General features: G+C 37.5%; 1 protein-coding gene across 1 annotated transcript; it reads right to left on the bottom strand.

Moving 5' to 3' along the window:
- Nucleotides 1-972: 972 nt before the first annotated feature.
- Nucleotides 973-14746, bottom strand: GTPBP8 (GTP binding protein 8). Its single transcript, XM_080801689.1, has 6 exons — nucleotides 14341-14746; nucleotides 12643-12741; nucleotides 10673-10803; nucleotides 9969-10068; nucleotides 7270-7388; nucleotides 973-2479 (listed from the first exon to the last, which is right to left on the bottom strand). The coding sequence occupies exons 1-6, from the start codon at nucleotides 14674-14676 to the stop codon at nucleotides 2377-2379; spliced, it is 888 nt and encodes a 295-aa protein (XP_080657815.1). The 5' UTR covers nucleotides 14677-14746; the 3' UTR covers nucleotides 973-2376.
- Nucleotides 14747-18400: the final 3654 nt, after the last annotated feature.

The raw sequence follows: 18400 nt of genomic DNA, 5'->3' as shown, positions 1-18400 counted from the left end.
ATTAATGTTCCTTTGGAGTAAGTTTCCTCATCTCCTCTTCCCCTCTCTTGCTCCTTAGAATTCTGGGGGAAATAGTAAAAAAGCTTCACATGTGTCCACCAAACGGTATTTTATATATACTTATAAGAAATGTAATATCCTAGAAGAGTTAATCTTTCCAAACAACTTAAAATTCCAATGTCTTAAATTTTTAAAAGTAAAATTAAAATATACAAACCATAACTTACTAGTAAATTAGATTAGAAACTACTGTTAGTGGGGGTGCCTGGGTGGCTCAGTTGGTTAAGTATCCAACTCTTGATTTCAGCTCAGGCCATTATCTCTGGGTCATGAGACTGAGCCCCACGTTGGGCTCCGTGCTGAGTGTGGAATCCCCTTAAGGTTCTCTTTTTTCCCTCTCCCTCTGGTCTCCATACCCCAACCAAAAAAGAAAAAAAAAATACTGTTAGTGTCATCATAGTGAACACCGATTTTACCCCTCTGGTAGCATTAAAACACTTAGATCATTCATAAGAGCACTGTGGTGAGACCTCCCTTGCCCAAATCCTCTTGGCCTTACTTCAGCCACTCCTGTGGCCACCAGTTTCCAGTAGGAGTGGACAAATGCACTTTGCTTCATGTTCCAGAGACCTCTCTCCTCATGCTCCTTCTGACAAGTTGCAGGAACTGCTTGGCACTTAGGCATGCACAAGTTGGAAGCAGTGTGGAGCCACCTTCTTCCCACTTCAGAGGCAACACAGAGGCATGTTTCCTAAGTCTTCCCAGAAGGTGCCTCAAGATCAAGACTAGTACCTATGTAATGTCCAACTCTTGCATCATTGATTGACTTTCTTCTGTTTCCTTTCTCCATCACTCCTATTCCCTGGGGTCACTTGCCAAATAAATGACTGCATGCAAACTTGTCTTGGGCTCTGCTTTTAGGAGAACCAAGGCTAAGATAAGGAGTAAAGTAATACTGGCAGGCAAAATGATGACTTCTAAGATTGTTCTATTGTCACCATATATTTCACTTTGTGAATGCCTACATAAAGTTTTTTGTTTCTTTTAGCTTAAAACACTGGTGGTTAGAATAGACCAGGATTATCAACTATAAAACTGAAAATATATTCATAATTGAATTCCCTAAAAAAGCCACAAACTTGTTTTACAGACTTAGTTTTTAACCAGGGCTACTGCTATAATCTTAATATTCAGCCTCACATTGAAAAGCTATGCCACTTACACGAACAGGTCAGTAGCATCTTCATAAAAAATTTTTCTGTTGGGGCACCTGGGTGGCTCAGTGGGTTAAGCCTCTGCCTTCAGCTCAGGTCATGATCTCAGGGTCCTGGGATTGAGTCCCGCATCGGGCTTTCTGCTCAGCGGAGAGCCTGCTTCCTCCTCTCTCTCTCTCTGCCTGCCTCTCTGCCTACTTGTGATCTCTCTCTGTCAAATAAATAAATAAAATCTTTAAAAAAATTTTTTTCTGTTAACTTTAGCTCAAAGTAAGGCTTTATCTTTCCATTCTGAATCTTACTGTACCAATTCTAAACTAGCCCATCAACTTTTTTCTTCTCCCTTTTGCAAATATCAGTGTTCTCACTTAAAACTAGTTCTTGTTTTTTGTCTTTCAATAGAGAAAATGTTACCTCCTCTATGACAAGAGGTTTTCTGTGATAAATCTGAATTTTGGTGTATTCTTTGTTGGTTTCACTTTACAAATATATAAAGTATATGGATATCCTTCACACGTACAATACCATTTTAATCTCTATAGCTTTGTGAGTTATAAATTAAGGGCAGAGAAATCAAGTAATTTGCCCAAGGCCCAAACTAATAAATACTAGAACTGGAACTTAAATTCTGGTCTTCTGATTCTGAATCCTCTGTTCACTTGAAGGTGAATGATCCCAGTCTGAAAAGACTGATGTTTTCAGCATGGACTGACTGAAATTTTATCAAGAATATTTTATATTCAAATAAGGACTCGGAAAAAAGACTAATTATAGGCATAGAGAGAAGCATTTATCTTCCATCTACCTGTAAGTGCTCAACAGAAAAGTAGTCCCTTTTTACCTAGTCCATTTTAATACTTAAATATACATAATAGACATTTTCTTTAAAAGACAAAAGCCCAATAAAAACCACTCTCTACATAGTAGTAAATAGGTTTTCATATTGTGGGCTTCTATATGCTCTTGTTTGTCAGTTTGTTAAAACAGAAACGCTGTTAAAATAAGAAGGGTATCTGTTCTAATGAACTGCATAATTTAATTATTTACAAGATCTTTTTCCCCAGCACAAATTCACTCGTGCTTTGGAAAGATGCAGGTTTTAAAGCTGAAATGATCCTTCTGCAAATTACAGATACACTACATTTAAAACAATGTTGAAATTCTAGGTATTCAACTCCAGTTGGCCAAAGCCATCAGTCTTAAGATTTCCTGTTATATCTGCTATAAAACATCTCAACAGATGGATTCCAGAATAGGTCACGGAACTGTGAAAAGAAAAGAAAAATTTTCTTCTTTACTTCAGATGTAGTAACATACCTGAATTCATCTAACTTAAAAACTGCTTAAAAACTTTTGAGTTCCATGTGTGAAACAGAATGTCTTGATTTGTTCTACCTTTCCTTTCTTCCACCAGCCTCTTGTATTCTAAATCTGATGATACACATTATTTGATCAGTTTCCTTCAGGATCCTAAAAATTTCACCATATCTACTACTTTGCCTTTTATTAAGCAGACTAAGTTTTTTTTTTTTTAATTGAGGTATAATTGACATGTAATATTAGCTTCAGTTTTACAACATAATGCCTAGGTACTTGTATATATTGTGAAATGATCACAGTAAAATTTAATTAACTTCTGTCATCAGGCATAATTACAATTCTTCCTTTTCTTGTGATGAGGACTTCTAAGATCTGCTCTCAGCAACTTTCAAATATGCAATACAGTATAAACACCACCATGCTGTATATTACATCTCAATGACTTGCTTATTTTATAACTGGAAGTTTGTACATTTGGATCCCCTTCACCCATATCTCCTATCCCCTAACCTCCACCTCTGACAACCACCAATCTCTGTATTTATAATTTTGCTTTTTTTGTTGTTTCTCAAATTCTACATATAAGTGAGATCATGTGGTATTTGTCTTTCTCTGCCTGACTTATTTCACTTAACTTAATCCCCTCAAAATCCACCTATGTTGTCACAAATGGCAAGATTTCACTTTTTTAATGGTTGAATTGTATTCCACACATATATATATGTGTGTGTGTGTGTGTATATATATATACACACACACACACACATATATATATGTGTGTGTATATATATATATATATATACACAACATTTGCTTTGTCCATTCATCTATTAATGGACAGTTAGGTGTTTCCATATCTTGGCTACTGTAAACCATGCTGCAGGAACATAGGGGTGCAGATATCTTTTCAAATTAGACTTTTTGTTTTCTTCAGAGAAATACCTATAAGTGGTATTTTTGGATCATATGGTAATTCTATTTTCTGAGGAATCTCATACAGTTTTCCATAGTGTCTGTACTAATTTCATTTCTAACAGTGCACAAGGGTTCCCTTTTCTCCATTCTCACCAATGCTTGTTATTTCTTGTCTTTTCTTTTTTTTTTGCCTTTTTGATAATAGTTATTCCAGTAGATGTGAGGTGGTATCTCATTGTGGTAGTTTTGGTTGCATTTCCCTGATGGTTAGTGCTGCTAAGCATCTTTGTTTTCATTTTTTCCTGTTGGCCATGTGTGTGCATTCTTTGGAAAAAAGTCTATTCAGATCCTCTGCCCATTTTTTAATAATTTTTTTTTTTTTGCTATTGAGTTATAGGAGTTATGTATTTCAGTTACTAACCCCTTATCAGATACATGATTTGCAAATATTTTCTTTCATTCAGGAGGTTGCCGTTTCATTTTCTGGATGGTTTACTTTGCTGTGCAGCTTTCTTACAGTTCAATGTAGTCCCTCATGTTTATTTTTGCTATTGTTGCCTTTGCTTTTGGTGTCGAATCCAAAAAATCATTGCCATGTCTGATGTTAAGGGCCTATGTTTTCTTCTAGGAGTTTAATGGTTTCAGGCCTTAACATTCAAGTCTTTAACCCATTTTGAGTTAATTTGTATATACAGTGTAAAACAGTAATCTAAGTCTCATTCTTTTGCATGTAGCTCTTCTGTTTTGCCAACACCATTTACTGAAGATGCTGCCTTCTTCCCATTTTATATTCTTGGCTTGTCATAGTGACCATATATTTGTGGGATTATTTCTGGGCTCTCTATTCTGTTCCATTGATCTATGTGTCTTTTTTAGTACCATACCTTTTTGATTACTGTAACTTCATAATATAGTTTGAAATCAGGGAACACGATACCTTCAACTTTGTTCTTTCTCAAGATTGCTTTGGCTATTTGTGGTCTTTTATGGTTCCATACAAATTTTAAGACTGTTCTATTTCTGTGAAAAATACCATTGTAATATCTTCTATTTTGCTTTTTATTTTCCAGACTAAAAGTTCTGATTTCTTTAGTTCTTTTTGTGACAAAGATTCAACAACCTTGATAATTTAGACCTTTTTTTGGTAATTTAAAAAAATCATAATCACCACTAGTGTGTCTATTATTGTCTACTCATCTTACTATATCCATCCACATTTCAGCTGGAAGTGACCACATGATTTCTCAGGATACATGGACTTTTATGAATACACTATGACTTTCGTGGATACAAGAATCATATATACCTGTACATAAGACAGGTAAAATATTTTCTGCTGTACTCTTAATTCCCTTCTTGATATATTATAGCATTTTAGACTTTTTGACCAAAGCTGCTTGCTTGAGAACAGCCTATAATGATTTCTGGGTTATAAGTGAAGTTATATAGCTTAAAGGAGAAATATAAGTTGGATTGTCCACACACTAATTATGGCATCTTGAACTCAACTGCAACATTTTTGTCAATTAATGTGATTTTCTTTGTCCTTAGAGTCCACTGTCTTTGCTTGGAATTCCACTATATAGAAAGCAATTATACTCTACCTACTTACACATTTCTCCCATGACAGTTATAAAAACAGATTGATCCCAGCATCATTAGGGGCTTTACACCATTTACGAATCCCTATTCAGCTGGGGCAGAGTTCTGACATGAAGTTCAGCATTTAACTTTTGCCAAAGCCTTATAGGCCAAAGCTTGCTGGACTATAATTCCCCCTTTCTCCTACAGGGATCGTATAAGAAGGATATAAAACCTGACTAATTTTATAGTAATTATTTTGTGAACAGGCCAAACTTCTTTCTGGAGGGATGGACTAGGACTTGGTCATGCACACAAAACCAAGGAACGTATATATAACCCTACTTTCTGAGTTGGGTTTTGAGAGCTACAGAGTATAGTATGCCAAATTCCTCTATATACAGTACATGTTGAAGTTCTTTGAAGTTACCAGGTTCCTGGTAACTTAAACTTAAGTCTTAAACTTGTCTCAAGTTTTAAACTTGTATGGCTTCTACAGTACCTTAGTCACTTACGGCAAGTACAGTGGCAGCAGTGATTCCAGGGTTATACAGGAGAGAATGCTGACGTATTTAAAGAAGGGAGTATCTTTAAAAAGTAGTGAGAATCTGATACTCTGGGTTGTTGGCCTAACCTTGCTACTTACTGACTGAGTTGGCAAGAAAGGAAGCTAACATTTATCATGTGGCTGTGTGTGCATCAGTCACAATACATTTTATTTGATCCTTGTAACAATCATATTTTTACTAGTGAGAAAACAGACTCAGAAAATGAAATAAGTTGCTTTAAAATCTATGGCCAAGAAGTAGAGGAACCATGCAAAATCAAGGCTGACTCCAAAGCCCATGTTCCTTCTATTTAAACAATTACCTCTCTGCAACCCACTTCATTTCCTTGACCTGTAACCGTAACTGGAAATAGGGATATTGACTGTGAGGACCAGGTGAGTATTATGAATGATGTAACCTTCCCCAAGACCATCTGTTTTCAGATAACTCTAGTTGTTCTTAATGGCGAGCCACAGTCTAATCTGTTTGGTCTGATGGCCTGTAGCTCAAAGCAGTATGGAACTAGTGCTAGATCATTTCCTTGTTTGGAACACTATAATTCTATTAATGTAGGTCAAGAAAACATTGTCAGTTTTTCCCCAGCTCCATTAAACTCTTAATTCAAATTCAGCTTACAGTCAATTAAAACTTAATTTTTTTTCCCAATAAATGCTGCTGTTAAGCCATAATCTGTCCATCTTACGTTTGTGCTGCATTTTTAGTGAAGGTCTCACTTCCTTCTTATGAAACAGTTAAAAGAAATAGCTATTCTTCTATGCCAATGCTCAGGGCTCTAAGAAATAGGATTTCATTCCTGCCCTTAGGAGTCTCCATTACACAGACGGGACACAAACAAGTGAACAAGATAAATACTTGAAAGAAAGTCAAGGGAGAAGAGCACTTTGTAGGAATGACTGAATGAAGGATTCTGATAGGCACGTTCATAATTACAAACAATTTAAATGTGATCTGGATTGGTAGGACCTTGAATGACTGATTAGGGGACAGTTTCATATACAACTGTTACTTGGTTTAAATTATTTCTCATAGCAAATACCCTATTACTTTTCACAAAGAAGTGAGAGTAAGAAATTCAAATGGGAGTGGCACTGGATCTCTGCTCTAGGACGGGGTACACTATATCCAAGGTATATGTTAAAAGTATAGACTCATGTTTCATCACTAAACTCTATCAAATATCTCAAAATTGTCAGCTCTAGAAGTAACCATTCTATCTGCTATCAATGCTTAATTCTAACTTCAAGGAAGCATTTCTTTACATATGGTCCTTTTAAAGAAAAATTTTTATCCCTCACAGCCTGAATGAGCTTTCTACCATAAAGATAATTTTTCTTTGAAATTGAGAAAAGCATGGTAGTATCTTTATTATGGCTGTTATTTAGCTGATTTTATAAAGTAAAAAGTTTTTACTTCTGCTGTGATCTAGGATTGAGCTAGGATGAGGCAGAAAGAGAATGAAGATACCTACATGGAAGACACCTACCATGTAGAAGGAAGACAAAAAAGAAGGAAGAAAAAAATAAAAGCGCTGTTGAATTGTATCAATAAATCATGGTTAAGTGCATTGTCTTCCAAACTCCTCTTATTTTAAGTGATAGCTCAATTTAAGAAACACTATGTAATACTAAATGATGTTAGTACATAAAGTTACAAAATAATTCAGCTCTTACCTTACAGGAAACAACTGAGGAAAACATCCTTGTGTTTCACTGTCAACAAATTTCTGGATCTGAAGCACTTGTTTTAAAAGATGTCCCTTGGAAGATTTGTCAATTTTTGTTAATACCATCTGTAAGAAAACAAGTATTTAAGCATTAGAAATGTCTTTTTTTTAATACAAAATTTTGGGCGCCTGGGTGGCTCAGTGGGTTAAAGCCTCTGCCTTCCGCTCAGGTCATGATACCAGGGTCCTGGGATCGAGCCCTGCATCGGGCTCTCTGCTGAGCAGGGAGCCTGCTTCTCCCTCTCTCTCTGCCTGCCTCTCTGCCAACTTGTGATCTGTCTGTCAAATAAATAAATAAATAAATAAATAATCTTTAATACAAAATTTTATGTTTTAGCTACAATTTTTTAAAAAGATTTATTTATTTATTCTAGACAGAGAATGAGTGCACAGTGGTGGGGGAGGGAGAGGGAGAGAGAAAACTTAGCAGACTCTGGCTGAGCACAGAGCCCCATTGCAGGGCTCAATTCCACCATACCAAGATCATGACCTGACCTGAAACCGAAAGTCAGATGCTTAACCAACTACACCACTCAGGTGCCCCTAACTACACATGGTTAATAACAACTAGATGACCCTGGTAAGTTTCTTATTCTCTCTATACTTATTTTTTCATCTATAAAATAAAAGCAACACCCCCAAAAGGAGTTACCATGAAGATTAAATGAGTTAATGTATGCAATGGATAAAGCATATACCATGTGTTTGCTGTTTAATGGTGCTTTAACTACAAAGGACCAAAATATCTTGGATTCAAGACCAGTGAAAAAGGACCCTTGGGCCATATTTGTAATTGACATAAGACAAATTTCATATGATCACTATATATCTTATTTTAACTAAGACGAATAGGGTTAGGTTGATCCACATAAAATTGCCAACTTATAATCATTTTATTTATTTATTTATTTATTTATTTGACAGATAGAGATCACAAGTAGGCAGACAGGCAGGCAGAGAGAGAGAGAGAGAGAGGAGGAAGCAGGCTCCCTGCTGAGCAGAAAGCTGAATGTGGCGCTTGATCCCAGGACCCTGGGATCATGACCCGAGCTGAAGGCAGAGGCTTTAACCCACTGAGCCACCCAGGTGTCCCTATAATCATTTTTGACTTACAAAATGGTTCTGTCTTATATGTAATAATACAAAGGAAAAACTAGAAATCAGGTTATTTGTATCTTATATTCACTACAATTATAGGAATGATTGCAAAATCAATTAAAAAGTAAAACTTTGAGGGCGCCTGTGTGGCTCAGTGGGTTAAAGCCTCTGTCTTCGGTTCAGGTCATGATCTCAGGGTCCTGGGATCGAGTTCCGCATCGGGCTTTCTGCTCAGCAGGGAGCCTGCTTCCTTCTCTCTCTCTGCCTGCCTCTCTGCCTACTTGTGATCTTTGTCTGTCAAATAAATAAATAAAATCTTAAAAAAAAAAAAGGTAAAACTTTGATCTATCAATTTCCAGGGGAATTTCTACAAAATTAAAATTTCCTGACTAATCATTTATGCTTTCCGGTTATAAAAAAATGTTAATGGTAAAAGGAGTTAGTAGCAGAAAGCATGTGGTTTCCAATGACTTGTGAGTCCCTCCAATTGGGAGTCTTTCGTCATAAGAGCAAATATGCTAGTATTTAAAAGGAGGCATAATTCCTCTATCACAACCTCTTTTCAAAAAAGAAAGCAATATTTCTTTAAAATTGAAGCTGAGAAAAATATACAATTTTATAAACTGGTACCTATGATACCAAATCAGGAATACTGTATCACTTAAAACCAGTTTGGCACTATTGGGTATTTTCTACTATGTGGACTATAATCAAAGCTTTGACTCCTCATACTAACTGTAGTTATAGCTTATGCTTCATAGGGCTTTCGCAAAATCCCAAAATTCCATAACCCCAAGAATACAAAAACATCACTGACTAGTAACATGATTTGATTTGCATTAAACTTCACTGTTACATTTTAGTGGTTTCTTTTTTTGAAACCAAATTATAGTCAATGGATTCTTTTTCTTAGAAAGGAACTTCAGAGGGCTATTTTATCTGGAAAACTCATGAAGCAAAGTAAATGTGGATACCAAACTACTAATCTGTATTCTGTTCTAGGGCAAACAACAGAAAAAAATACAAGTAAGATATTCCCAGAAGAAATATTGTTTTCTTAAGGAACGTAAAAATCCTACCTGTATACGCTGGAGCCTGCTATTTTCTTGCAATGGTTCTTAAACTACAAATTGCTTTAGCAAATTTTTCAGTTGCAATTCCATTTACACTTCGATATGTACTATATGCCAAACTGCTGTTAAAGAGCCACTACCATGTTTTAGACAAATATTTATATTGCCATTAAAAAAATGAAAGGGAAAAGCACTTAGGAACACTAAATGAACAGCTTAAAATACTTTACTTTGACTATAATTTTGAAAACTTAAAGCTGAGAGAAAGAAAAGAGAATAAAAGTATCACAGAACTTATCTACTAGTGGCTGGTAATCAAAAAGATGATTCGAAAACTTCTTGCAGAGATAAGACCTGCTCTCTCACTGAAAAGACACACACACACACACACACACACACACACACAAGCATTTGCACATGTATACACACAAACTGGTATTTCCAACAGCAACTATGATTCAAAGGAAATACTTACCACATAAGGTAATGAAAATTCTTCACACATTCCTATGGCAATACTGTCGGTTTTTTGAATTCCAACAACACTATCCACTAATAAAAATGTTCTCATCAAACTATAAGAATGAAGAAATAAAAATTAATGACAATATCTCTCACTCATTTCTTCCCTGACCCTTGCTATGCTGAGAAATTTTCTTTTGAATAATTTTCACTCCAAAATTTAAAAACTTTTTAGGCAAAAGGAGTTCTCAGTTCATTAGGAGTTCATCCTATAATCCAATAAATCTCAATGCTATTACTTTCAATAACTAAATTTACTAAATATTAATTTATTTCAATAGCAGGTGTGGGACCTAAGTTCCTCTGCTTAGGGCTGGACACAAAGATGAGTGAGTACCTTCCTTTAAAAGCTTGAATTCTAGGGATGCCTGGTGACTCAGTTGGATAAATGTCTGCCTTTGACTCAGGTCATGATCCCAGGGTCCTGGGATCAAGTTCTGCATTGGGCTCCTTGTTTGGCAGGGAGCCTGCTTTCCTGCTGCCTGCTCTGTCTGCAGCTCCCCAAGCTTGTGCTCTCTCTCCAACAAATAACTAAATATAATCTTTAAAAAAAAAAAAAAAAAAAAAAAGCTTGAACTCTAGTGGGAGAAAGAGACATGAACCCAATTAACTATAACATGCTTTTGGATTAGATTTATAAGAAAATATTTTCCTTACTTCCTTCGTTCTTTTAGATAGGTCTCTACCATGTCAACAAAATCTTCGGGAGCTCTATAGCCATAACCTGGCATGTCCACCAATGTAAAATATTTTCCAACTCTGAAAAAATTCATTTTCTTTGTGTGCCCCTGATGAAATAAATGGAAAAATAAAAGCTTCCTTAGAATACATCCTTTATATCTTTAATGACTCAACATTTTTTTATTCAATCAGCAAATATTTATTAAAAGGCTAAGTGTTCTGAATATAATCCTAGCTATGCTGATGATGATACAGGAAAAGAATATAGAAGAGAAGTGGCTGGAGATAAGCTTAGATGATACTATTTCTTCCCTCCAATTCCTTTTTAAGAGCATCTATATGACTTAAGAGAAACTTTTGATTAGGAACATGTACCCAAAATATGTTGGGAGTCTTTTCATTAGCTCTTTCTCAGTGAAAAGTTACCCTATAATGGTGTCACTGCATTAGTCAATATTCTCTGATGAATAATTTATCTCTATATTAAAGAGAAACAAATTATGGCACAGATTGGTTAAACTAAAAATACTTACTCTCAGTCATATAGGTTTTCATAAAACCTAGATGCAAAACTTGATAGTTTGTTACATCTAGACTACTGCTTCCCTAGAATCAAGATGTTTTGCGTGTTTCATTAGATGGTTTTAGTGCTTTCAGTAAACCATTTTTTAAAAGCATGTACAACACTATAAAATATGTGTTAAATTAAAATGATGTAAAGATGGTAAAAAGTCATGGTTTTGTGTTCAATGACATTATTAATCAGAAAACAAAAGATTAAGATAAACAACTTAAAAAGTCAATTGTTGAACTTAGAACAAATATTTTCAGAGGAAAGATTCTGTAAAACAGTGCTTAGGTTCCCAGTTGATGTGTCTATCCATAGAAAAATGACAGATTAGGTTGGGGGTATAGCTCAGTGGTAGAGCATTTGACTGCAGAAAAATGACAGATTAGGAATGTCAAGAATACATTTCTTCCATTGTCCTCTCACAGCTGGAAGGGAACCCACCCTACCTAGAAATCAGAGTTTAGCTGTGTTATTTGAGGAGACAGAGTAGGCCTAAGGATAGGAGATTTAATGAATTACAATCACCAGCATTAGCGATGAAGCTAGGGGATCAACTACATGAAGAAATGGGGAGTAAGAGAAGACTAGGAAGCTTCATGTAAGAGTTCCAATGCAAAGGAAGGGGGGCAGTGAGCCGTAGGTTGGTGGGAACATTTTGCCATGGATAGATAATAAGGTGAGAGGACCTAGGGTGAATTTTAAGGACACCATACCTTAGATATTAGTAGTGTGCATCATTGAGAAAGAGTAGGGGAAATGTAAAAAACGCCAGAAAGCTACTACAGCAGACTGGCTGGGGTAATCACATCATTTGGCCCTGGGTAAACTGGGGTCTGCCTAATATATATATATGTATATGTATGTATATGTATATGTATGTATATCTGTATCTATATCTATATAGAAAGAGAGAAGGGGTAGTAGGAGAAGGGAGGGAGAAAGGACTTAGCAAGGTATACAAGATTATAGGAGGGAAAAACCACTTCAAAGCAGTTTCCTCTAAAATCAGGGTAGGAGTAGATGATCAATCTTAAAGAAGCAAATACAGAATGGCAACAATACTTTATGTGGCAACTCTTTGGAAAAGATTTGAACAAAAAATTTCCTCAAGAAACTGGCAAGACAACCAAAATAAATCCAGACATACTTCCTTCTTCTTCAGGGATATGTACAGGTGTCAATAAAATGTCTTAATTTACTACTTGTTTGAAAGAAATCACTGTTCTAGAAACTTAGCAAGTTTGATTTCTTGTACCTCTCAACTTTAATTAACCACTTTAGTCAATTCAGAGATGGTTCAGACGTATATTTTACATTTCAATATACTGTTTCTTTTATATCCCATGGGCCTCCCCAACCCTTTCCTTCAACATACCGGTTTCTTAGAGACTCTGACTTCAACCTCTGGGGCCAGGGAAAATAAGGCTTTTATTAGAGAGGATTTTCCAACATTGCTTCTGCCTATAAAACACACCTTATACAAGGAAAATGAAGATAATTGAGTACAAGGTTTATATATACATTTTTATTATATATTGTATTAGCTGCAAAAATCTGTTAAACGACTGTCTTTCCTAGCCATGTAAAAAGGTGGCTTATGTTTAGCTGAACCTCAAATTCTAACATATAACTACTATCTACTCAATGATTCCCAGGGCCAGGTACTGTTCAAAGCACTTAGCATAAATTTTCTTATCTACTTTTTACAACATCCATATCAGGTAGGTAATATTATTATCCCCATTTTACAAATGATAAAACTAGAGGCAGGGAGAGGCTAAACAACTGGCCCAAAATTATACAGCTAGAAAGGGAAGAAGTTGGAATTTAAACTCAGGACATCTATATCCAGAACCTGTGCCTTTAATTACATTATGCTACTCAAGAATATCTGGGACATTTATTAAGCATTCCATATTTACAAAGCTTTTTGAAGTTAAAAATTATATGCACGTCAACAAAACTTATTCTAAAGTACAACTACATGTCTGAAACTGCATTGCCCCACAAACTCCCAGAGTTGACTGTAACACCATTGCATTTATGAGGTTATTCTTTTCTCTTGAGTCTCCTGTTGCAATTAAACTTTTCTCCTTTAGACCTCTATAGTGTAGAAAGGAACATAATGTTCCCGATACTAACCATTAATATACATGACTGCTTTTTAACATGGTATTGAAGGGGGTACAATACCAATCAGTGGTTCTAGGTGAAGGTGGTATCACCCTCAGGGGGGTATTTTAGAAATTTGTAAGGGCATTTCTACTTATGAATAGGACTGGGTGGCACTTAGTGGGTGGGGTCAGGGATGCTACATATTTTGCAAGACTGGGGCCAGTCCTTCAGTACGAACTGATCTGAGTCCTGCATAAGTTTCAAATGCTCTGCCAGATTAAATCTAATGATAATATATAAATAAAACTAAATTTCAAGAAACAAAAAGTTACTGGACAAAAAGCCCAGCAATTCAGAAGCTTCAGTCAAAACACGATGTCATCTCAAAATTATTAAACTACTTATGTTCCCCTTAGTTCTATTTAAACTACCATAGCAGTTTTAATTCGAAGGAAAGTTTCCACTGCAGTGGTGCAGTTGCAAATAATGAGATCTTAAGACATGCATAAAATGCCTACTCGTGGAATTTCACTAAAGTTGTTTAATAAAAACCACATTGTTGCCATGTATATATAATTATATTTCTGCACTACAGGAAATTCAGATTGGGTGAAAATTACGTACTGATAAGGACCATCACATTTGTGTAACTATTGCACTTTTCCTATTCACTTTGTCTCATTTGTCTCGGCATGTTTTTCCCTACGTCAATTAAGAAGGAGAAAGAATAAAAAGCCATTTAATTTTTTGAACTGGTTTGGTTTTTACAATCATTTAATCTTGTATATTCATTACCAAAGTAACTAAAACTATATATGCTTATTTAGTTAAAATAATTTTATGCATCCCCACAAAGCTAGAAAATCTCTCTCGTTCGGTGACAAGAATAGGCGAGGGCAAAATGCCTGCCCCAGTCTTCACGACCTGAGTGAGGAGTGAGTGCAGCCGCGGCTCTCACCTCAGGGTGGGCGAGGTCCGGGGCGTGGTCGAGACGCACCGCGGAGCTGAGGTACTCTATGCGGTTGCGGCCGGTGGCCGTGAAGACGCTCTCCGCCTTGGAGATGTCCTCCAAGCTCGGGTCGAAGATCTTCACGTGAAGGTCCAACCTCGCGTCTGGAGTGAGCTGCCGCTGGAGTTCCTGTAGTGGGAACGCGAGCTTCGTCATTTGTCTCTTGGGCAGCCTGAGAACTTCCGCGAAGGTTTGGAACGTGCTGCAAGCTCGGTTCACGCGCCGCAACGCCCCGGTAAGCTCCAGTAGCTTGCGGGTGATCGGCCGCAAGCCTGGGGCTGTCATTTTCCTCTCCCAGAAGTCCCGCGCAGGGCTTCGCGCCAAAGTCTGGCCTGAGCCCGGGCGATACCGCTTCCGCTATGCCTGCTGGGAATTGTAGTCTCATCTGGCCTCACACGTTTCCGCCGCAACACTTCCAATCCAGAGAGCCCCGCCGCGGTTTCCTCGAGACCGGGAGGTGGGGGTGGGGACTCGGGGGCTGATGGTTGACTCACGCTCAGCTGCAGAGTGACGACTGAGCCTTTGACTTGTATGTCACTGTGGGGAGGTCGTTTGACAGTTTGCAGAGGTGAAAAGACACACCTGGGCCCTGTGGCCTTTGAGTGTCACACGAAGGAGCAAACGTGTGAAGCTCTGGTGGATTCCAGGCCTGTTTACTCCTCACAGTATCCAGTTATCTCACGGATCATTGATGTTTGTTGACGTATACATCACTCAGCAAAGCTGATTCCATTGGAGAGCGGCAATGGATATACAGTCCGAGAGGGAACTGTCAAGGTCCAGGAAAATCAGGCCAAATCAGTATTAAAGGGGATTCAGTCTGGTGGATGGGATGTTGCAACACCATTCTCCATGTTCTTGTGATATTCTCACTGATGGTTAACAGCATGTTGGTTCCAGGTGGTCCGTCTGGGTGAAGTAGCACCCTCTTCAAAGGATCTAGCCTCCTGGCTAGTAGGGTGTCAGGGCTTAGATTCAGACTAGGATTTAAATCCTAGTGGGGGAAAAGGAATGTGGATTAGGAAAGCAAGCAGCTACTCAGTCATGTGGATTGCGGAAACATAACAAGGACGTGAGATAAGGCTTGAATTAATCTAAGGTGATCGCTCCTCCCAGAGAACTGTGGAAATCCACCCTGGGTCTAGTTCCACATAGCTGAGGTTGGGTGAATTTTGCTAAACTGTAGAAGCCTAGGGAGGCCAATAAATGAAGACTGTAATCATGATGTACTATGATGTATTCCCCTGTTTAATACTATAATGCACCTTATCTAACAAAATGATGAGGCATCCCTGCTAGATTCCATCATTTGTTAATTCATCAAATATGTAATGAACACCGATTATATGCCAGGCATTACACTAGGTGCTGGAGATGTATCAGTGAGTAAATGAAACAGATAGGAGTTTCTGTCCTCATGCTGTTGCCTTGAGACAATAGTTAAGTAAAACATGGAATATATTAGATAATAAATGCTTAGGAAAAAGCCAAAGCTGAGTCACTAGGTTCTCTGTGTGTGTGTGTGTAGAGCTGTAGGGGTGTTGCATTGTAGTATGATCCTCACTGAACAGATGGTATTTGAATGCAAACTTGAAGGAGGTGAGAGAAGCATTCCAGATATATGTGCGAAGGCTCAGAGGCAGGAGTGTGTATGGCTTTTTGAAGAACACCAAGGAGGCCAGTGTGGCCAGAGTGGAGTAAACAAGGATAGATGCTTGCAGTGACTCTAACTATTCCTATCAAATTAGTGTTTGGTTATAGACATTTGAACTGAATGTGTATTGTCTTTTGCTGTTCAGCATCCCTGGCATAGAGAGGAAGCATCTGCTCCTGTGGTTCTGTTGGGGCTATTGATAATAGAACTCTGCTGATCACAGGAGGTAGGGTTTAGTCATACATTATATCTATTATGAGAATAATGACTATGTGAGTAATGTGCAGGTGACCCCAACCAGGACAGTCATTATGTTGAAGTTGGATGGGCAGCTAGCTCTGCCATTAAGTCAAAATGCTAGAATGTGAGTCTAGCACTCACGATGACCATTCTTTCCAGCTATGTGGGGGATACCTGAAGTGCTTTAAGAGACAATGATGCTAACACACAAAAACAATACTGAGAGATAGGGGTCCAGGCAGTGTGACTCCTGATGAACTATGTTGAATATCATGTTCTCTGTCTCTCAGCTCCTCAATCACACAAGTCAATTCGTTCCTCATCTTGCATTTACTGGACCTGATTTGACATGGATTTGACTGCGATCAAGAGTCTTGATTAATACAGCATTGTAAGATGTTTTGTTGTTCTCTTGTAAATCCAGAGCCATCAGACTAGTGGAATAGTTGGAGTGGCCTATGTAAATGTCAAACCTATTACAGAGGACGCATAGTAAAGCTTTAGGGCTTAAAGCACCTGTGGCTGCATGTTAGGCAGGCCAAAATGTTATCCTCCCTGGACTTCAGGGAGTTCAATTTTCCCTTCCATTCAGGATATTTCCTCATCCAGTGGGTATTTATGATGTTTGGTAAAGGTCACTAATCTAGTTACATTGTGAAAATTAGCAGAGTTCAGGATGTGTTTATGGTTCATCCTCCTGAGAAAAAGTACCTTCTGTTTGACAGCTTGGGAGGTTGTTCACCACAAAGTTAACAAGATTTTCCTATTTAGTAACTTGGGGAAGTCTTACTTACTTTGCATGCATTTCTTAGCACCAGCTTTTATTGCTACACTCTATCTGGCCTAAATGCCGTAGTTCTGTCATGTTCACCTAATGAGAATGAGGGGAACACAGGTAGAACAGTGGCAGGATCTTACCATGAGGACAGGGCTATCTCAATTTTTCCATCAGTGATGTCTGTCTCTATAATGATTGGCCATTAGTTCCACGGCGATCTCAATTTATGTTCAAATTCCGTAGATGTCACATTTAGGGAATCCATCTAAGACCCTGAGAAGGCCAACACTGTAGGCCAAAATTGGTAGAATCAATAACATCAGAGAGTCAGCAAGCATAGCATACACATAGATCAACTCTCATCTTAGGCCAAAAATGGTTTGCATGCTCTGACAGAAGCAAAGGCAGAGATTCTAGGAAAACTCACTTTTAAATGAGGAGAAAAGTAATGGACTAGGTCTCAGTGTCCAGTCTACATGCAACATTGTCCTACCATACTCTTCCCTTGTTTTAGCAATAGTAATTAACATGTAATAAGTGCCTGCTGTTCCTGGCCTTGATATGGGTGCCAGGAATAAAAATATAAGGAAAACATGTTCACAACCTAATTGGGACTTCCAACCCTTGTTTTAGGAAGAAAATACTGGGGGGAAGGAAGAAAGAAGAGGCTCTATATGAATGAGAGCAATGTGTGAGAACCTACCACATTTGACCTAAATTGCTTAAGTTGTAATAACTACTATCTGAATGGATGCTGTAATTTAAAATGCACTTAATTATGTTTTTCTCAAGTTTTCTGCACAACAGCTCATTTCATTTAAAAAATGTACATTAGCGGTGCCTGGGTGGCTGAGTTCGTTAAGCATCCAACTCTTGGTTTCCGTTCGGGTGGTAATCTCAGGATTGCAAGTGGGAGCCCTGCGTTGGGCTCCGTGCTCACTGTAGAGTCTGCTAAAGTTTCTCTCTCTCTCTCTCTCAAATAAATTAATTTAATTTAAAAATATACATTAGGTATCTCCTAACATGTTGACAAAACTTTATGGCCCACACATACAACATGATGTATGACTTGTTTCTCTAATTTTCTAACTGGATTATAAATTATTTTTGAGATTTATTATTTTGCCATCATTCAAGAAACAGCTGAGATGTATTTCCTACGATCCTCTTCTTTGGGAGCTCATCAAATAATTTAGTTTCACTTTATATTTCATTAATGTACCTTTAGAGAATATCTCTGACTTCAGAGAGGGTTTTTCCTTTACAGAAGTCTTTTGAGCTTTCTTTTAAGGTTGTGCCTGCTGTACTAACAGATTTCTTTAAAGAGATCTGGAGAT

The sequence above is a fragment of the Martes martes genome (assembly GCF_963455335.1).
Source record: "Martes martes genome assembly, chromosome: 1".
Taxonomy (NCBI): domain Eukaryota; kingdom Metazoa; phylum Chordata; class Mammalia; order Carnivora; family Mustelidae; genus Martes; species Martes martes.
Note: the sequence above shows the minus strand (reverse complement) of the source record. Positions and strands in the feature narration are given on the sequence as shown.

Excerpts from the sequence above, each read along its gene's own strand:
- GTPBP8 (XM_080801689.1), bottom strand. The coding sequence starts at position 14,676 with ATGACAGCCCCAGGCTTGCGGCCGATCACCCGCAAGCTACTGGAGCTT. Across the intron at positions 10,069-10,672 it reads TATCTAAAAGAACGAAGGAA|TTTGATGAGAACATTTTTAT; the intron begins GTAAGGAAAATA and ends TCATTCTTATAG. Across the intron at positions 7,389-9,968 it reads AATTTTCATTACCTTATGTG|ATGGTATTAACAAAAATTGA; the intron begins GTAAGTATTTCC and ends GTTTTCTTACAG.